The sequence below is a fragment of the Schistocerca piceifrons genome, chromosome 2 (assembly GCF_021461385.2).
Source record: "Schistocerca piceifrons isolate TAMUIC-IGC-003096 chromosome 2, iqSchPice1.1, whole genome shotgun sequence".
Classification (NCBI taxonomy): Eukaryota; Metazoa; Arthropoda; class Insecta; order Orthoptera; family Acrididae; genus Schistocerca; species Schistocerca piceifrons.
This window is the reverse complement of record NC_060139.1, coordinates 2,873,930-2,896,714: the sequence shown is the minus strand read 5'-3', so window position 1 is coordinate 2,896,714 and position 22,785 is coordinate 2,873,930. Positions and strand designations below refer to the sequence as shown.

The 22,785-nt window shown below is 37.7% G+C and overlaps 1 protein-coding gene across 1 annotated transcript in view; it reads right to left on the bottom strand.

Moving 5' to 3' along the window:
* The window catches only part of LOC124776028 (probable multidrug resistance-associated protein lethal(2)03659), a 183,192-nt gene that overhangs the window by 124,653 nt on the left and 35,754 nt on the right, over positions 1 to 22,785 (bottom strand). Inside the window, exons 3-5 of the mRNA XM_047250867.1 lie at positions 10,538 to 10,675; positions 3,510 to 3,714; positions 1,155 to 1,380 (exon numbers count right to left, since the gene is read on the bottom strand). Of these exons, the coding sequence (XP_047106823.1) occupies positions 1,155 to 1,380; positions 3,510 to 3,714; positions 10,538 to 10,675 (569 nt within the window). The remainder of the gene's footprint in view (positions 1 to 1,154; positions 1,381 to 3,509; positions 3,715 to 10,537; positions 10,676 to 22,785) is intronic.

Below are 22,785 nucleotides of genomic sequence, written 5' to 3'. Positions count from 1 at the left end.
TAAATAAGGAATTGCCCAATGGGAAATTCTGTAATTCACCCTTAAAATGCAATTATATTACCCACAAGACATTTTATGTGCTACAGCAGGTTGTCATGCACATATATGTCATTGTGTATGGCTCTTTTCTGTACAGTGATTGTTTTTGATGCTAGTGTTAGACACATACACTGCACTGTTGTTTGTGAGAAATGTGAGGCTTGGCAATGATGAAGGACTTCAGTGAATATACACAGTTTATTGTGACACAAGTGCCAAAATATTGTTTTTCAAAGAGGACTATGCAAGGTATTCTAGAACTAATAGTCTGAAAGCTTGCAGATTTAAATACTTTTATATATGTATTCTCCTGCTGCCACTTCATGAGTAGATTTTTTATCCATTCAACTGCCTCATCCTTTCAAAATTTTCATAAAAGATAGATTGATACTCACCATAAAAATGACATGTTAAGCTGCAGACAGGCACAATGCAAAGGCTATTACGCACTAGATTCTAGACAAAGCCTTCTTCAGGAAGGAAAAGAAAGAGAAGAGAGGGAAAGAGAAAGTCACAACATTCATACAAGTGAGCACATCTCAGAGGCACATGGCCCTACCTCCAGCCACTCTGGCCAGACTGCAACAGAAACATGTTGAACGGAAGCAACAATCTGGAGTGGGCACTCAAGGGAGAGGGACAGCAGGGTACGGGTGGTTGAAGAGGAATTGGTGCTGCCTGGTGGAGCATGCAGTGTCTAGAGTTGGCTGGACAGGACTGACAGGTGTAGCATTGAGAAGCTGCTGGGGAGGGAGAGGAGGGGAAAAATGGGGAGCAGAAAGGAAAACTCCCGTCTGCACAATGCAGAAAAGTTGGTGATGAAGGGGAGGATCCAGATGGTGAAGGGTGTGACAGTAAAATAGCATTTTTCAGAAAAATGTTCACTTAAGTACAGAAGTATACAAATATCTAGAGTCTTATTTAACATTTCAGAAAGTAGTCTCATGGTACAAAATGTGGAAGTGGCATCTTTGTGTCTTTTAGGATGGCATCAGAAGTTTGTTGTTAAATGTAAGTCATCATACATAAAGTAGGAGACTGAGTACAGATTGTTCCATGGCTAAAATATGAACAACAGCATCTAAGGAAGATCTACCAGAAAAAGTAACACTTACTCTGAACAGGCATCGTCTGAAGAAAAATTCCAGCAACTCCTATAATAGCTGCCCATCCAACTGCTTTCCATATGAAATATGTTGCCACAACTGTCTCTAATGGAGTTATCCAGAAGTAGTGAAGGAAAAATGTTACAAAATCAAACCGATTAACATCATTTGAAAGAAGATTTATCATCTTTCCTGTGGCTGTTTGTCCTGCCGTTGCTTTACTCAAACGAATTGTCTGGAAAATATTATAAATATGAGCAATATGTTTTAACCAGATAGAAAGTCTTAAGGAACAGTAAGGTAACAATGTTAAAGTAACAATACATGAAAGACCACTAAGAAATTATTTCAGTCAATTTCTCTGTATAAATCAGTCAGTATTGTCCTAAAAAAAATTAAATAACATTTACAATACACAATTTTATAAGGCTGTGTTTTCACCAACACTGAATGTAACTTGAATACATTACTTACAACTATGTCAAAGAGGAACATTAAGGATATTTGTTTATATTATCACCTAATTCGGGTCATCTGGTGAGATATGCGTATAGTATGTAGATTCTGTTTTGTAACATGGCAGTGTCTGACAATGCTGCCATGTAACCAAATCGGATCTCATCTTTGGTTGTACATTTTGTAATGTAACAGTGTTAGATGTTGTACAGGAGTATGCAATACATGGTTTTTGGTGTACCACTGGATACAAGGTATTGTGTATTATGTTATTGTATCTTTCAAACTGTATGTGTTTCTTTCTTATTTATTATTCATTATCTAACACTACTGGGAATAACTAAATGACCTCTGAGTATTAATGTTTGCTACACTATTTTATTAACAAGATAGTAAAGCTGTATCATTTGGGATACTGCTGTACATCTCCACTCTAGTAAAAAAATAATTTCAATTGCAGTAAAATAATAACTCATGTATGTAACATGATAATATAGAAAAATTATCAAATAGAAAGCCTTAAACATATACTGTGTAAAGTGAGACCAATTATTAAAACTGTAAAATAATCCGTAATTAATGCAGTAATCTATGCTATAGTTTATAAGAGATCTTGTTAGATCAAATAATGTGAGCTAAATATTGAACCCTGCAATTTAACAACAATTTGCATATTTCAAAAATGAATTGTTTAAAGTTAATACTTAATAAGATTTTGCACAAAAAGAGAAATTGTTTGAGCATGTAACCAGTGTCAAACATTAATTCAATATTGTAAAACTTTTTGTAACATTTATGCTTCTGCAAATATGCAATTTTCATCAGAACTTTAAAAAAGTAGGAATACTAATAATGAATTTGTAATAATTAGGATCTGGATTTTAATAACAAGTCAGATTTTCCTCCTAAGCTTGAGCATGGGTTTTGCAACATTTTATGTGTGATCTAGGTATTGTAATGTAGAAAAATGTATTTTTATGCATATTAAGTCTTACTTACACCTTTTTTGTAATAGGACATATTTAGGCCAACTATTGGCATAACAGGTCATAAAAGTGCTTATATTTGTCACATCTTTAAGAGCACTGGTGTTGCCAGACAGTGGTCATGTGTATGAGAGATGTCTTAGCACGAATGTGTGTGTGACTATATATATATATATATAATAGAGGGAAACATTCCACGTGGGAAAAATATATCTAAAAATACAGATGATGTGACTTACCGAACGAAAGTGCTGGCAGGTCGATAGACACACAAACAAACACAAACATACACACGAAATTCAAGCTTTCACAACAAACTGTTGCGTCATCAGGAAAGAGGGAAGGAAAGGGAAAGACGAAAGGATGTGGGTTTTAAGGGAGAGGGTAAGGAGTCATTCCAATCCCGGGAGTGGAAAGACTTCCCTTAGGGGGAAAAAAGGACAGATATACACTCGCACACACATACATATCCATCCGCACATACACAGACACAAGCAGACATATGATATGTTAGATTCCTCTACAATTTGTTAAGCACATGATTTACAAATGACACTAATGTCAAACAAATTAAAGAAATGCATTGTTCAGAAATTATTCACCAGACCTTCTAAAAATGGCTAGAGAGTGAGGCTACCACTTCGACATCTGTTGCATACATAAGGCTTGGATTAAATGCATGAGTTTAAAAACTTCAAACTGCCTGATATTGTGGTAAGATGAAGAACTTATATTCAGTGCTAGTGAAGACATAACCTTATGAAATTATTCAATAATTGGGCACCAGTTTTTTCTTTTAATGACAATGTCTGCTTATAAATACACTCCAGAAGAATAAAGTAAGAGATCAAGAGAACCAGAGGGAGGAGTTGAGAATAGGAGGGAGATGTAGAGAAGAGAGTGCATAGTGAAACAAACTCACCTTCCTGTAGATAAGTGAACAAATAGCTACACGGATACGCATCCCTATTTGCTGTGCAATGAAGCCACTGTGATGACTCATGAAGAGACACAGAAACAATATGACGATTAGCCCTCCTCCATACCAGAGAGCTGCCTCCTCCGTGACTGTTGTATCAGGTGTGAAATACTGCAAGAGGAGACCTAGAAGTATTGGCCTGGAAGTGCTGTGTAAACAGTACAATTTGATTTCAGTACAGCAGGAGCTACATTTTTGCAAAATACAAGCAAGTGAAACAAGGAGCAACTTCTTACAATTTTGAAAGAAAATGTGTTACTTGTCAAATGAACATTAAATGACAATAATCAATTAAAGCTAAGATCTACACTAACATACAATGAATATTACCATTATTTCTGTCATACAAAATTTCACCAGCCCCTATAACACACACACTAAATCATTTGATTCAGAAGAGGAGTATTTACTTACCAGGCACTGAGACATACAAATATATACAACCTCTTCTTCATCCGTGCCATGCCAACTACTGTAAAGTGCATTGCAGTGGGTGCTTCTGATTGTACCACATATTAGGGTTTTTCTTGTTCTATTTTCTTATAGGATATGGTTAGAAAGACTGCTTGAAAGCCTCTGTACATGCTGCAATTAGTATAATCTTGTCTTCACAGTCCACAAGGGAGCCTTCACAGTATCTATGGAAGTAAAACTTCGGGGAGGCAGCAGAGCCATAGTAAATTCCTAGATTCTTCAGTTAGCAATAGTTTTTGAAACTTGCAGAACGATTTCCAGTTCACGACAGCAACCAGTATGTATGATGTAAAGAAACAAACAGACCAGGTTGCAGTGTTAAAATTCTTTATTATTTCCCAATGACGTGTTTCACCTTTATTTAGGCACCTTCAGAGTGGCTGATATTTGATAGTGATGGGTACATGGCGTATTGTGCATAAAATATCCCAGCAGGTAAATAAATGCCCCTTGCCATGACATTAAAAACATTGCACAGTGTCCTTATTACGGCAAGTGGTACACTCTAACGCAAACCAAACAGGATGAGGCCTACAGCAAATCTTAACATCATAAACATGCCGGAGGTGTAGTGCGTATTCTTGCTGCATGCATCACACTGCATGATGTGTGAAGCCAGAATATGCATTACACATCCAGCAGGTGTATGATGTAAAGATTTACTGTAGGCTTTATCCCAATTGATTTGCATTGGATGATCACTACCTATCTCAGTGTAAATTAGATTAGATTAGATTAGATTAGATTAATACTAGTTCCATGGATCATGAATACGATATTTCGTAATGATGTGGAACGAGTAGAATTTTCCAATACATGACATAATTAGGTTAATTTAACAACATACTTAAGTTAATATAACAACTTTATTTTTTTGTGTTTTTTTGTTTTTCTTTATTTTTTATTTTATTTTTTATTTTTTTTTAATATTTTTGTTTTTTTTTCTTTTTTTTCTTAATTTATATCTAAAAATTCCTCTATGGAGTAGAAGGAGTTGTCATTCAGAAATTCTTTTAATTTCTTCTTAAATACTTGTTGGTTATCTGTCAGACTTTTGATACTATTTGGTAAGTGACCAAAGACTTTAGTGCCAGTATAATTCACCCCTTTCTGTGCCAAAGTTAGATTTAATCTTGAATAGTGAAGATCGTCCTTTCTCCTAGTATTGTAGTTATGCACACTGCTATTACTTTTGAATTGGGTTTGGTTGTTAATAACAAATTTCATAAGAGAGTATATATACTGAGAAGCTACTGTGAATATCCCTAGATCCTTAAATAAATGTCTGCAGGATGATCTTGGGTGGACTCCAGCTATTATTCTGATTACACGCTTTTGTGCAATAAATACTTTATTCCTCAGTGATGAATTACCCCAAAATATGATGCCATATGAAAGCAATGAGTGAAAATAGGCGTAGTAAGCTAATTTACTAAGATGTTTATCACCAAAATTTGCAATGACCCTTATTGCATAAGTAGCTGAACTCAAACGTTTCAGCAGATCATCAATGTGTTTCTTCCAATTTAATCTCTCATCAATGGACATACCTAAAAATTTGGAATATTCTACCCTAGCTATATGCTTCTGATTAAGATCTATATTTATTAATGGCGTCATACCATTCACTGTATGGAACTGTATGTACTGTGTCTTATCAAAATTCAGTGAGAGTCCGTTTACAAGGAACCACTTAGTAATTTTCTGAAAGACAGTATTGACAATTTCATCAGTTAATTCTTGTTTCTCAGGTGTGATTACTATACTTGTATCATCAGCGAAGAGAACTAACTTTGCCTCTTCATGAATATAGAATGGCAAGTCACTAATGTATAATAAGAACAACAAAGGACCCAAGACTGACCCTTGTGGAACCCCATTCTTGATAGTTCCCCAGTTTGAGGAATGTGCTGATCGTTGCATGTTACGAGAACTACTTATTTCAACTTTCTGCACTCTTCCAGTTAGGTACGAATTAAACCATTTGTCCACTGTCCCACTCATGCCACAATACTTGAGCTTGTCTAGCAGAATTTCATGATTTACACAATCAAAAGCCTTTGAGAGATCACAAAAAATCCCAATGGGATAAAGCTGTTAGAAGGGAGATTGGACGGTAATTGTTGACATCAGATCTATCCCCATTTTTATGCAAAGGTATAACAATAGCATATTTCAGCCTATCAGGGAAAATGCCCTGTTCCAGAGAGCTATTACACAGGTGGCTGAGAATCTTACTTATCTGTTGAGAACAAGCTTTTAGTATTTTGCTGGAAATGCCATCAATTCCATGTGAGTTTTTGCTTTTAAGCAAGTTTATTATTTTCCTAATTTCAGAGGGAGAAGTGGGTGAGATTTCAATTGTATCAAATTGCATAGGTATGGCCTCTTCCATTAACAGCCTAGCATCTTCTAATGAACACCTGGATCCTACTATATCCACAACATTTAGAAAATGATTATTAAAAATATTTTCAACTTCTGACTTTTTGTTTGTAAAGTTTTCATTCAATTTGATGGTAATACTGTCTTCCTGTGCTCTTGGTTGACCTGCTTCTCTTTTAATAATATTCCAAATTGTTTTAATTTTATTATGAGAGTTGCTGATTTCAGACATGATACACATACTCCTGGATTTTTTAATAACTTTTCTTAATATAACACAGTAGTTTTTATAATTTTTGATAGTTTCTGGGTCACTACTCTTTCTTGCTGTCAGATACATTTCCCTTTTCCGGTTACAAGATATTTTTATACCCTTAGTAAGCCATGGTTTGTTACAAGGTTTCTTACGAGTATATTTAACTATTTTCTTGGGGAAGCAGTTTTCAAATGCATTTACAAAAATGTCATGAAATAAATTATATTTTAAATTGGCATCAGGTTCACGGTACACCTCATCCCAGTCTAACTGCTGTAGGCAGTGCCACTAGATGTCTCTGCCTTGCAATAAGGCTGGTGATTTTATGCAAAAGGCACTGGGACTTCAAAATAAAATTAATAAAATGGTGGTTTCAGGCAGAAATCTTTGGTGCTCAAAGGATTAACTCAACTACAGTAATCACATGATTTTCAACTGCTGAATGTTGTGTTATTATATGCATACATGAAGACTTCCTCAAGCATAATCTGAATTAGGACTGCAATTAGATGTGTCAGAGGAAACATCATGTTGCCCATTCCAGCATTCAGTTGCAGCTTAGTATCTTCAACAATAGTGTGGCATCCAAAAGCAAACTTTTCAAATGATTCATCCTCATGCAATTCAAACTTGTTCCAGTGTTCACTCAGTGAGATAGTGCAGTAACTAATTAAGACTACAGACTTATGGGAGTGACACAATCGCTAATTGATATCTGACAAGTGCAATGTGTCTTTGTTGCTTCCTGTTTTCCATAACTCATTAATGTCTACACACTTGAATTTTTGTAGCTGTGTAATTATCACACCACTAGTCCATGTACGCATTTTATCTACAGTTTATAATGTCCAAATCTAATTTGAGACTGGGAGAAGAAATTGTGTTCTTGTGGATAGATTTTCTGCCACAATTTGCACAGATACTTACAGTCATGGCTACCATACCTAATGCCCAGATCCTGTACTTCAACTACAGGATTCTGTGACACATATTGATCCAACTAGGAATATCATGGTAATAACTCCATTTGTTGTGCCACCAGATACAGTGTGCAACCACAGAACAATGCTTTGCACAGCCATACAGTAGTGTCACGTGACAGTAATCCCAGCGTGAATATGCTCCTGGGCCTTTCTCCCATGCTGACACCACTTTTGAAAGCAACAGACTTCTGCCTGTCAGCTCTAACAGTCATTCCAAATTATGTTTGCAAATGTGGGCCCCTCCATTTGCACCAAATCAATCATAAATATGTTTTTCAATCATGGAGAACATTTTCAGCCAACAGCACATCTGAGACAATTTTGAAGAGATCACTTTAGCGATTAGTGACCTCAGTCAACGAGCTATTTCTTCTCAGATCAAAGGTACGTGCAAATCCTGTATGAGAGGCTAGGTGAGAAGAAACCTCTGGAATTCAAGTGACATTTCATGGAGTAATTGAGACTATTTGGGACATTTTGCTACTACATATTACAACAACTCTCAACTCAGATACAGCTAATGTTAATTGCCCTCAAATGACAGCTATTATGGAAGTTGCACCAAATTGCCAATAGAGCACACACATAGCTTGGCTTGCACAACACAGCGGCCACCATGACAACTCCTGTTCCTACCAAAGACTGCCGACCCACTCTGGATGAGTCTGATGCATCATTGTTTTGCTGTGATGCTGCCTTCACCTGACAACTTTTGGGGATACCCAAGTACTTCCAAACTCTCAGAGCCAACACTGAGAAGCTGGTTAAGCAGATAGAAACATTGCAGCTACAGACTGCGGCTGCATAAAGCACACGTATACACCATGCCATTCCGCACCATGCAGTTACAAGCTAATTTGGGTGGTTATTTGCTGGTTTCAGAGATGTTGTGGCTATAAAACTAAAAAGTGCACGAAACCGTGTTCGCACCCAGACACCATAATGTGATCTGTTTTAGGTGGAGCACAGAATGACATTGATCTACAACCCCTACCACAAAGTACCCATTGATGTTGTATGATACACAACCGTCATAATACTACTCACTGAGCTGACAGCTGCAGTATGACAACATTGCCACATCCAGCATGACACTCCACTACATCACAGAAGCTCTTCATCACCATCCAGTTTTCTGGCTTAATGTTTTTAGTAACACAGGATTGCAGACCTGCATGCCACTACCCATGTACTACCTGGAAGCCAAACAAACCAGTATGGTCCCCTTACCAGCAGTTAATTCCATAATATGCATTTATGGTCACAAGACTTTGGTGTTCGATGTTGGTCTCACCAATAGCTACAAGTGGACTTCCATGATAACTGATATTGCTCAACCTACTTTGGCCACTGGTTCCCTCATGAAGACCACTTTGACTGTACATTTACAGAATGTCCAACTGATACATTCCATCAATAGTTGCACTATTCCTAGTGTAAACGATTGTTCGAAGACACACACCACTCACAGGGGGACAACTTAAGTATTTCTATTTCAAACAATGATCGATGCTACTGGGAGTCTTAACATCACAACTTTGTACACAATCTTCGTAATACGGTTAACTATTATGAAAGTCGTGTCGTACTAACAAGTTACATAATTATGGAGAACAGTGTGTTAGAAGCTATTCTGATGGAAATGGAATGGGAACTACAAGCAGCTTGCAAAACATTATGGATGCTTAAGACAGCTCACCAGTGCAACAAACAGTGTTTCTCACACAGCAGCAGTGTCACCACACACACAACGGTGCAGCACATTTGTACCACCTATGGTTGGTTCACTGGTTTCATGACACGTCCTTCAGATTGCACTCGAACAACTACATGAGACCAATGCCTCCATCAAGCACATTAAAATCCCCCATGGGCTTTTCCACCAACTTTTGATGGCACCATGATGACAACAGGGGAACTAAGATCTCGCACTACTACCCTGCTATCTCTTACCAGCTATCCACACACAAGCTTACCTTACCTGGGGAGGGGGCAGTGTGAGAATGACCCAGTTGGCTAATTGACATGTGACAAGTACAGTGTGTCTTTAACTTCTCATTTTCTTTGCTGCTTCCTTTTCTCTGTAGTTCATTAATGTCTACACATATGTATTTTTGTGGCTGTGGCTGTGTATTTATCATACCACTAGTCTGTGTATGCATTTTATATGTAGATGATGGTGTCCCTACGTCCCTACTGAATAATTGTTTAGTCATCCCGATATAGGGTTCCCATGGTTTCCTCGCTCAATTTGACATGTGTATGGAAAGAAATTGGAGCCTTGTTGGGGAAGAAATATTGACACTAGCCATTTGTTACTAACGGAAACAACTGGAAATGTCAGTTAAAATTGACAGACTGATTTCTGACCTTCCTATGTTTAAACTGCATACTATACAAGACATTTCATTTATGAGATGTTCAGTGTACTGACTGCATTAACAAAGTTGATGATTATAAGAAGAGTTGGTGAAGCAGATTCCTGTTGCCAGCATACAATGAGAGCAAAAACTACCTACGTGTAATGTTCTGTGCTGTATAAAGCTTGAAGAGCAGACTCCTGTAGTTTATCTGTTCGCTTATGTTCACTGACTACTATAAATAAAAATTTTAATACCGCTTTGGGCTGCTCTTAAAATATTTGTACATATTGCAGCTTTTTTTTCAGTGGGTTTGATTAAAAGTGGAAATATTTCTGACAATATTTTTAGGCCTTTGAATATCTAATGAAAAGACTACCAGGCATGAAATCTGGTTTGTGAGTTACAATAAAACTGAACAACCAAAATTTGTTTTAATCATAATCTTTTTTGTGTAACTAAACATGAATTTTTATGTTTAGTGAAGGGATAAGACGTGTAAATGGTACTTACTTCACAATTACAATGTTCACTGCAACAAATATCCCTAAGAGGCCGTACTGCTGACCAAATGTCTTTATAAGGGCCTTGAGAAGACTTGGTTTGTATGTAGCATCCTTTTTGGCCTTTGCTATCTCTTTATTCCAGTTGCTGAAAAGAGAATTTGAATTCATTAGCACAAATGGTATAAACTGAGGTCCTTATTTTCTACAGCTTCATTGTAGTTTCTGCACGGTTTGTGACAGAGGGTTCACGGTGTAGCTATGTGAATCATTTTCAGTACTCAGGAAGAAAGGTAGTAGGTGTCCCTGTGTACAACCCTGCATATCTTGAACTTTACCTTCATAGACGTTATGGAAAATATTTATTGGAGGAAGTATAGTTGGTTGGTTGTTTGGAGGAAGAGACCAAACAGCGATGTCATCGGTCTCATTGGATTAGGGAAGGATGGGAAAGGAAGTCAGTCGTGCCCTTTCAAAGGAACCATCCCGGCATTTGCCCGGTGCGATTTAGGAAAATCACGGAAAACCTAAATCAGGATGGCCGGATGCGGGATTGAACCGTCATCCTCCCGAATGCGAGTCCAGTGTGCTAACCACTGTACCACCTTGCTCGGTGAGGAAGTATAGAAGAATGGGGTAAACAGAAACATTTCCCTTTTAGTACATCTCCCCATTAACATGTAATAATCAGGTAATTTACACGCATATTTTTGTACTGGTAGCTTTCTTTTCATGTTAGTGCTGTTATAATTGGTCTCTATTATTTTCGATATTTTATATATTTATTTCGTGTCCTGGTGATCCATGTTGTAAACATACCACAGGACATGGAATGAGACAATTTCCCAATCCACATTCTACCATATTATGTAAATAATACAAACCAATTTCCTATTAAAGTATCTATGACTTTGGTTCTACATCAGAAAAGTGAAGTATTTAAATATGCTTAAAATAATTAATAAACAAGCATGCGAATAATGATCTGGGACTTTCTCTCATGATGTAGTTAAACGGATTGTTGAAATTCAAGATATTTTCTCCGACTTCAAATGGAGTAAGATACTTTACATTGCTTTTCATTTCATCTAGAAATGCATCAGCTGAAACGTCGTTTTGTGTGTATTGGCTTCAGTTTACTGTAAGTCATCAGTTTCTTCTGTTTTCTTGAGTTTACTCAATTCCCTGCACCCATTACTTCATTATCCACAGTCCCAAACCCATATTTTCAGTACTTTGAAAATGAACTTTCACTGATCCAGGAATATCCAGAACATTCACAGTACCTGTTGCACCATCATCTGCCTCAGGTTTATCTTTCAAAGCATCATCATACGGATGAACAATAACCACATCAACATTTTCACTGTTTCCCTCAATCAGTCCTTCAAAACTGTCGTTATTTATAATGTCTAAAACTTCATTAATTGTAATGCCTTTAAACACTACATCACAGTGTGCTTACATTTTCTCTGTTCTATAGTGCTACACTAAATAAAGAAAACTTCATTCACCAACTCCACTACCAGATCTGAATGCTACCAGTGAATGACTTTTATTACAGCTGTGTCACCAGACGATACTGTTTCCACCAAGTGATCTAAGCATTTGTGGAAATTGTCGGCTCATTTTAAAATACAAGAAAAATCCCATTGTTTGTGTGTTCACTAATAAAAAATTTGCAACAATTACCGTCAGTCATGTAGGTTTATAATGTAATATCTGGAATTCTATATAAATTGTCCCATTATTAGTAATAAAATAAAAACCAATAGAGTCTAAAAATAGATCACTGGAAGATGATGGGTTAAAGACATATGTATACCGTTCAACTTCTCTTTCAAGTCCGCTGGTCTCTGACAGAACTACAACGCCACCGGCAAACCTCAAAGTTTTAATTTCTCCTCTCTATTCTTCAGTTCCTCTCTAGATTTCCCCATTTCCCCTAGGTCTCCTTCACCGCATGGTGAGTATACAGATTAAATAACACGGGGAGCGGCCTACAAGCCTGTTTCACTCCTTTTCAACTTCTGAGTCCTTTTCACGTTCTTCGACTCTTTTAACTGCCATTACCGAGAAGAAACCATCTAAAGGAGAAGGTGTGATACGTCCTTGATGCATATTCACATGCGTCAAACAGTCAAAGGAGACAGGACTCTTGGTTCATTTGTGATTTTATTCTTCAGTCAGAATTTGTTCTCAATTTTGGTCACTATTATTTACTTGACTTTTTACACGGTCAGCACCTACTTGTCAACAACAATAACTGATTTATGATATCTTCTGTAGTTCCTTATTTCCCTCTTTGACGTCTATGTTTATGGTACGTCTCCTTGTATCAATTACTGAAATCTATCATACGTTTATTGGAATCCATCAGTCTTCGCTGCATTGTCCTCGTTGGCAGTTTCTTTCTGCAGATTACATCGAAATCAGGTCCACAAGATTCCTGCAGTGTGAAATATTGGGATCGTGAGTGGGCACTCTACCGTTTTCATAAATTCTCAGATAACATAATCTGACTATTTAACACGATTCTTTATCTCAGTATCATTTAGATAATTATTCCACACAGTAGCAAATAGATTCCATCGGCCAGTATTACAACAGCCTGAGCAAGAAAACAGAAACAGTGTCATCAACATTCTTAAATGTCGCCTGATTTTGGCTGCCGATTTCAGGCGTCTGATAGCAGCACTCATTACATCTTTCTGTCTCTCCTTGATGGTCCAAAGTACTTCATTATTTGACTCTTAACAGCCTTCACTATAGTTAACAGTGTTCAGTTGTAATTCCGTGGTATATATATATATATATATATATATATATATATATATATATATATATATATATATATATATTTTGTCATACGACAACCATTCCGCTTAATAATGCTTTTTTCTACAAGCTTTACATGCCTAGTAAAGTAGGTTCATTAGTATTATTAAAAACTCAAATTAATTCTGAGACTTCACCAAAAGCGGAATTTGTATCGTAAAATTATGCGGCAGTTTACTAATCATATCAGTCAGTGATGCAAAGTATTTTCTAAACAAACTAAAAAGTTAACTTACTTTCATCTGCGTTTTCGAGGCCGACTGTCGAGGAGAAGTTTTGTGTGTTACAGTGCTTGTGTGTTTTTTAAAGTCATTTTCGCCTCCATGAGAATCAATAAAATATGAGAGACACACGATATAGTGAGTATCATGCTCATCTTCACCTTTTCGAAGCCACAAGTAAACTTTACACAATTCACTCTCGAACTTAGTTTTCAACTTCTGTTTCTTTTTTGGCACTTGCACATTAATTTCGCTGTCCAATGACGAATCAATAGTCGTAAAAATGTTGCATGAGGGAAACTGCACAACAGTAGTTGTTCTTGCAGAGAAGCATTAACCACTGTTATGATCGACATCTACCTCCACATCGGTTTTCGTGCCAAACAGAATAAATAAAAGTACAAGAAGAGACTATATATAACATGCATATGTTCATATGGCCCATGTGCTACATACTTAATATTCTTTGAATACAAGCCTTCAATGGTATATTGTGTTGCGAACCGGCTTTTGGCTTTCTAGGCCGTAGTTAGGCAACTTGACAATGAACAGACAGCCCGCACAAAATCAGTGGGAGCTTCTTTTTGAACAGCTAGAAGCTCTAGCAGATGATGTACGGATAGTCTGTTCAGTTGTTCCTGGCGTTGCAATTTTAATGGCCAGCGTTCAGCTAGGCGACACAGTCTCGCTCTGAGTTGACATGCCGCACAAAATGTATTCAGCCCTCCGTGCTACATTAAGAGAAAAAGTTTTCTTTCTACAAGGAAAAATATGTATTATGCACAATAATGTATGTCGCTGTCTTAAAACAGACACAGGGCTGAAGCCAGTTACTACCCAATAAATCATTTTTTTGAAGGAATTTGTGACATTGTTGAATGTTGTGCATTTCTTTTCATCGTATCGTTATAATTCTACACAATCAGCGACTTCTACAGACATTATGAGCAATATAAAAGTACGTATTCATTTCTCTTCCACTCTTACGGCCACAGGTGATTGTAAATTTAACGCTAGACATCAGTATCCTTCGACCAAGTTGTGATACGGGAAGGCAAAAGGGGCTCCTGAGACACATTTTCACCACTCATTCACTAGCACCTATTTTCCTGTTCGAGACGGTATCTAATTTTCGTGAAATATGTTAAATAGAATTATTACATTTTATTCTAAACCGTCGGCTTAAAAGTAGATCTCTTGGAAGGCAATATGCTTTCTGCCACTACTGAAATGCATCCTGAATGGTATTTCGCAGGGTGTCTGGTACCCTCAGTGATTCTGTAGTGCTGATTCCATAATGACACAGGATACTTCTGAATGACTGAAAACCATTTTATTATATTCAGTACTTTCTTAAATTCTGTAATCTTTCCTGCTTACACAGATGTATACTTTAGTGGGTTTAAAATGAAAAATGACAGCTATATACTAAATTTTTGAGTCAGTCGTGAATGCTGTCATGACGCCATTATTCAAACGATAGAAAAACATTAGTATTTCGCAAAACCGTTTCCAATGATTATATTTGGAGAACATCGTATATGTTGGAAACACTGCTAGCATCTGTAAATGATATGTTTTTGCGCCTGTTTATTTTCGCTTTGGTAAAGAGTTTTGTTTACATCCAACTGAAAGTTTGTAGCCTAAGTGTTATTACAGATTTTTGTCAGCCTCGATGCTCATCAATGTGTAAAAAATACTAGCAATGCCCCACATCAAGAAATTCGATTAAAGAAAGCTCTGTAGTACCGGTAATTAGTTTACCCACAAAGTAGTCCACACTACTGAGACGAACATACGTATCAGTTTTTCAAGAATGATTCCACTTTTGTTACCGGTGATGCTGTTTGTAGAGGATACTAAACTCTTACTAGTTTGTTGTTCTGTTACTGTCAAGCAGTCTACACCATCAAATTTGTTTGCATTTCGCCACTTCCTTCATCAAAGATGACGCTTTGATAATCAATAACTGATTGTGAAGTAATATCGCAATACCCCCAGAATTTTACACATAGAGATCAATTACCTGCAGAAATCTACGGTTAGGCAGATATAATTTCTTTTAAACAATTATGTTTTCGTTTATGCAAAATGTATTTATCTCCATAGAAACCTCATGTAACAAAAAGAATTTAATGTTTATTTTTGCAGACGTATGTGGATATAAACATAATTAATATACATTCATCAGTGAAGCCACAGGTAAAAAAGAATGCCAAGGCGAATTTTAATGCTGTGGCATGAAGTGTATGCTTCAGCGATGTTTGGAGGCAAATTTTAATATAACTGAAATCTTCGATCACATTTTCTCGCAAGTTGTATTTTTCTGAATTTAGTTACACGTATGTCCTCACATTTCTAACACTAATTTTTTATCTGTAACTTCTAGCGATCTATCACTACCTGGCAGACCCAAACTTTATTGAAGATTCACCTGAATTACAAAGTAATAAACTTTTTTTAAGAAGGCAAAATACTAAAACATATCACAATTTTTATTCTGGTTAATATTCTTCAAGTGTGGAACTGAATAGGTCTAGTACTTCAGCCAATATATCATACATATGTGGTAAAAATTTGTTCCCTTTCGAATTATTTGATTAAATGGGACCACAATTTAAAGAAGCATTTAGAAAATCTTGTTCATAATTTTCTTAATTATTGTTTTTTATAAACATCAATAAATCCTAAATTGTTCAAAATACTTCCAAATTTCTGAAAGTTTTCTGCATTAGTTGTGATAAACTACAAGATTGTAAAACCAATGAATGTAGGAATACGTAAGGCAATACTGACGCTATGACTTCTCTTAGAAGATAGGTTAAGGAAAGGCAAAAATATTCGTGAAATCTTCTCGGGTGATCAGCCGAGTAAAGGCGTCGTCTTCTCGCAACGTTTCGAAGGGTTTCGTACCCATCAACTTCGCTTGAAGATGATGGGTACGAAACCCTTCGAAACGTTGCGAGAAGACGACGCCTTTACTCGGCTGATCACCCGAGAAGATTTCACGAATGGAATACGCCGAGAAAGTCTCAAATCACATTTAGGCAAAAATATGTTTATAGTATTTGTAGATTTTGATAAGCTTTTGGCAATGATGACCGGAATACTCTATTTCAAATTCTAAAGGTGGTAGGGGTAAAATACAGGGAACGAAAGGCTATTTACAATTTGTACAAAAACCAGACGGCAGTTATAAGAGTAGAGGGGGACGAAAGAGAAGCAATGGTCGAGAAGGGAGTGAGTCCGGATTGTAGCCTATCTCCGATGTTATTCAATCTGCATACTGAGCAAGCAGTAAGGGAAACAAAAAAAAAAAAAAAAAAAAGGACCAGGAATTAAAGACCAGGGAGAAGAAATAAAAGCTTTGAAGTTTGCTGATGACATCTGATGACATTGTACTTCTGTCAGAGAGCAAAGAACTTGGATGATCATTGAACAGAGTGGAGAGTGTCTTGAAAGGAGGATATAACATCAACAAAAGCAAACTGAGGATAACGGAATGTAGCTGAAGTACATCATGCGATGGTGAAGGAATTATATTAACAAATGTAAACTGAAAGCAGTAATGAGTTTTGCTATTTGGGTAGCAAATTAACTAATGATCGCAGAAGTAGAGAGGATATAAAATGTAAACTGGCAATGGTGAGAAAAGCTTTTCTGATGAAGAGAAATTTGTTAAATCGAATATTGATTTAAGTGTCAGGAAGCACATGGAAGTGAAACGTGGATGACAAACCGTTTAGACAAGAAGAAAATACAAGCTTTTAAAATGTGGTGCTACAGAAGAATGCTGAAGATTAGATGGGTAGACCATGTAACTAATGAGAAGATACTGAATAGGATTGGTGAGACAAGAAATTTGTGGCACATCTTGACTAGAAGAAGAGATCGGTTGGTAAGCATATTCTGAGGCATCAAGGGATCACCAGTTTAGTACTAGAGGGAAGTGTTGGGGGTAGAAACAGTAGAGGGAGACCTCAAGACATGAATACAGTAAGGAAATTCAGAAGGATGTGGGTTGCAGTTGTTACTTGGAGACGAAGAGAGTAGCATGGATTTCTGTACCAAACCAGCTTCTGGACTGAAGACCACGACACATGTGGTGGTGCACTGTCACAATGGAAGCCCTGACCATTCGTTTTCTCAAGTTCTCGATCACACTTCTTAGAGCACAGCAAAAGAACACAATATTAACTATCTGACCCAGAGAGACGAACTTTTTATGAACAATTTCATCAATATATACGACAGAATTTTGTTCGCTGCAACACTTTTGAGACTTTCGCGTCTAGCCAGCGCTGTAAGAGAAGTTTAATACACTTCCTTGTTCTGTTTTGAAATTGTGGCATTCACTTTTTATGTGCTGCATCCTTTCTAAACTTACAAAAATTATTCTGGAAAATTAAGGTTTTTCCAAATGTAAAGACATGTTCCAAGGTTCCACCTACTCACTTACCCAGCAACAAATATTCCACTGAAATTTAAAAACGGCTCCCATCAAGAAAGCCTTGTCAATACTGTGTCTAGCCGTCTATCTGTTACATTGTTGCACTGCTACACACCAATAATCAGTAAAAGAAATCAAGTTATGTAGCAGTATTATCAAAAACCAGATACAAGTTAAATACATTTTTAAACTAAGGGTATTGTGAACTAACACGTTTTGAAACAGGTAAAATAGTTAATGCATTAACGAAACTCGCTTAATTTTCAAATATGTCATGTTTCATGGGAAAAGACATTTTTCTGTTCCCAGATAGGAGATGGTGAATGACGTACAAAGTATTGCTGTGCCATCCACATGTTATATAGCTAGTTTTAAAAAATTGTTGAATTTTTCATGACATACAGTTCTGTAACTGAAGAATCGACAATACTTACAAACGATGCACAAAATGCAACCTCATGTCTAGCAACAACAAAAACTACAAAATGGCACCAACTGCTTATGACCATCTGTAGTGAGCATTCCTTCATGTGATTCTAAAATCAGCCACTAAACTGAAGCACCGACTACACTATCCTCTAGGTACAATACTCTCCCCTACATAAAAAAATCTGTGCAGTAAGGACTTAGTATTACTCTTGACATGTCCAGCTTTTTTTCGCTGATGTGAAAAAGAACTTTTCTAGTGCTTGGATCATAGATTAGCTTCAGGGTCATAGTCATAAATTCATCTTTTGGCACCATTGATAATCTTTGAAAATTGGCATCAACTGGAAGCATCTGTTTAAGTTCCCTGAAAGACTTTCACGAGATGTTGCTCCTGATCATCTCCAAAGCCCCTGTGGCAAGAAATTCGCCGCAAATTTTCTCATTTTCAATTCGTCTGACAGAATAGGTTCACATGTAGAAAAACTTATTTCAGATGTCTTTCAGAGGTCTTGGGTGGTGTTTCTTCGATCTTGCGGAATCAGATCCAGCACTTTCTGTATAGTTTCTGGTGTGATGGCAGTTTACAGCTGTCCAAAACGGTTGCCATCAATTTGTTAGTTACCTGGTTCGTAGACGACAACGAAATAATGTTGAATGTGTCAGTTCACTGGAAATGTATACGTGATTAATATTAACATTACTGAACATACTACATTTAGTCCTACTCAAAAACTGTATTTATAAACTAGGGTTTGATTTTGCCGTAAGTGGAGACAACAACATATAAAGAGAACAACAAGAAGATAGCTACAGAGGACATATAATGTCCCCTGTAGAGTGATACCAGTAGCTGTTCGTGTGTTCTTGACACAATGTTTCACGTTATCAGTACTGGAAAAACATAAGACTCTACTGGACGTAACAATATGAGGGATTGGTGAACAGTGTCTGTGTTGAGTTTCAATACGGTGTGGAAAGAAAATGTAGAGTTATCAAAATGCATGGAAAGAAAACGCAGTATCCAGTTATTGTTAACAGGGAATCGTCATACCACTTTTTAAACAAAGTAATAAGATGAAACACACCAGCTATAGAGCTGTTACTTTTTCTCTCACACAGTCTGAAAGTGCGAGTCAGTTATTCAGGGCAGAATTAGAAAACCTATTGAACTTATACTTGAGAAAGAACAGAGCTATTTTATACTTCATAAGTCAACTATTAACCACGGTTTTACTACAAGAATACTTTATGAGAAGCAGTTGGAGAAAAGTAAAATGCTTTTAACTGCCTTTTGGAAACGGAGAAAACTTATAGTTGTGTACCAGATAAATATGTATGGGACTGTCTGTGAGTAAAAAATGCCTTATAACATCAACGCTACAGTATGAAAATGGTATGAGCAGAGCATGACCTCTGTACATCTTCAGAGCAGACGTCAGACGGGTTCAAAAAGAAAAGCAGGATTCAAGAAGCAAGTTGTCTCTCACAACTCTTATCCGTGAACATAATTGACGAAGTTTTAAAATAAGTTAGAAGAAAGGATCCAACACTAATCTTCTACTACGATGTAACGCTATGGGATGAGACAGAAATGTTAGTAGAAGCTATACTTTGCTTTGCTTCGTAAATGATGTTGATAGGTTTCAAAATCAGCAAATACTGCTGAAAAGTAATGATTCAAAAAATTTTTTGTGAAAACTCTTAAAGCTTTTTTAATTAAACCAACGTCATTAACATTCTACGAGTGCATATTTATTCTACATGACTACACGTTTGCAGACATCTGGCGAGAGAGTACTTCGAATTGTAGCGTGTAATATGGCGTGTGTAACGTAACTTCCTCGATGCATGAGAAACAGGATGCTGTAATCGAGTTTGGAATTCGAAGAGTTTGACCACACACGAAGCACTCCCTGCGTCATCATAACAATGCCAGCACACACACGAGCACGGCGACGTCTGCACCAATCCGACACCTTGCGTTCGCTGTCGTCCATCATCCTCCATACTGTCACGATTTGGATCCACCCGATTTTCATCTGTTTCCAACATTTAAAGAACGCTTTCGAAGTCTTCACTTTGACAGCAATGAAGCGTGCATGCAGAGGTGAGGTCGTCGCTCCGTCAACAAAGTCAAACGTTCTACAGCGACGGTCTCAACAAACTGGTCTTTCGCTGGGAGAAATGTTCTTGTCGCCAAGGTGACTTTGCTCATCATCATCATCATTTAAGACTGATTATGCCTTTCAGCGTTCAGTCTGGAGCATAGTCCCCCTTACAAAATTCCTCCATGATCCACTACTCAGTGCTAACATTGGTGCCTCTTCTGATGTTAAACCTATTACTTCAAAATCATTCTTAACCGAATCCAGGTACCTTCTCCTCGGTCTACCCGGACTCCTCCTATCGTCTACTGCTGAACCCATGAGTCTCTTGGGTAACCTTGCTTCTCCCATGAGTGTAACATGACCCCACCATCTAAGCCTGTTCGCCCTGACTGCTACATGTATAGAGTTCATTCCCAGTTTTTCTTTGATTTCTTCATTGTGGACACCCTCCTGCCATTGTTCCCATCTACTAGTACCTGCAATCATCCTAGCTACTTTCATATCCGTAACCTCAACCTTATTGATAAGGTAATCTCAATCCACCCAGCTTTCGCTGCCATACAACAAAGTTGGTCGAAAGATTGAACGGTGCACAGATAACTTAGTCTTGGTACTGACTTCCTTCTTGCAGAAGAGAGTAGATCGTAGCTGAGCTCTCAGTGCATTAGCTTTGCTACACCTCGCTTCCAGTTCTTTCACTATGTTGCCATCCTGTGAGAATATGCATCCTAAGTACTTGAAACCGTCCACCTGTTCTAACTTTCTTCCCCATATTTGGCACTCAATCCGTTTATATCTCTTTCCCACTGACATTACTTTCGTTTTGGAGATGCTAATCTTCATACAATAGTCCTTACATTTCTGATCTAGCTCTGAAATATTACTTTGCAAACTTTCAGTCCTATCTGCCATCACAACTAAGTCATCCGCATATGCGAGACTGCTTATTTTGTGTTCACACCGTGTGACTTTGCTGAAAAATAAAAATGTAGTAATGAAGAATAAATTACTAAGATGTAGAGAATTAATAACGTCTGTTTTATTTAGAATTCTTTAAGAGTTTCACGCAAAAAATTCGGAGGCACTATTTTCCAGCAAGCCCTCGTACAATACGTGTTTTGCAGAAATTCTCCGAGAACATTGGAAACGAGGTGACGGGTACTGTACATTACTTCCAGTACTTAGACTTTCCTCTGAGGACAAGCCTATATATGGACAGACTGGTAACAGAATACGGAAAGGTTCCACTACATCTATACTTAGGTTGGTTGGTTGGTTTTGGGGAAGGAGACCAGACAGCGAGGTCATCGGTCTCATCGGAGTAGGGGAGAATGGGGAAGGAAATCGGCCGTGCCCTTTCAAAGGAAGCATCCCGGCATTTGCCTGGAGCGATTTAGGGAAATCACGGAAAACCTAAATCAGGATGGCCGGACGCGGGATTGAACCGTCGTCCTCCCGAATGCGAGTCCAGTGTCTAACCACTGCGCCACCTCGCTCGGTATATACTTAGGGGTGTAACAATTCTGCAGGCTGCCATGATCAGCCCTTAAAAAACATGTATGTTTGATTGGCAGTTAAATGTTTTAAAATCATCCATCTATTTAATGGAAAATAGCTTTTATTTATCCTACAAAAAGTATTCATCGAAGAGCCGAAGAAGCTTGTACACCTGCGTAATATGTGTGTAGGGCCTCCGCAAGCACGCGTAAGTGCCGCAACACGACGTGGGATGGACTCGAGTAATGTCTGAAGTAGTGCTGGAGCGCTGACCATAAATCTGTACGACTACGAGGGGGTGGAAATCTCTTCCGAACATCCCAGATATGCTCAGTAATGTTCATGTTTGGGGTGTTTGGTGCCCAGCGGAAGTGTTTAAACTCAGAAGAGTGTTCCAGGGGCCATTCTGTAGCAATTCTGGACGTGTGGGGTGTCTCATTGTCCTGCTGGAATTGGCCAAGTCCTTCTGAATGCACAATGGACGTGAATGGGTGCAGACAATCAGACAGCATGCTTAGTTTGTGAAGTAGTCTCCATATCCGTACAATCTGAAACGAGACTCGTCTGACCAGGCGACATGTTTCCAGTCATCAACAGTCCAATGTCGGTGTTCACGGGCCCAGGTGAAGCGAAAGCTTTGTGTCGTGCTGTTATCAAGGGTACACGAGTGGGCCTTCGGCTCGGAAAGCCCATATCGATGATGAATCGTTAATGG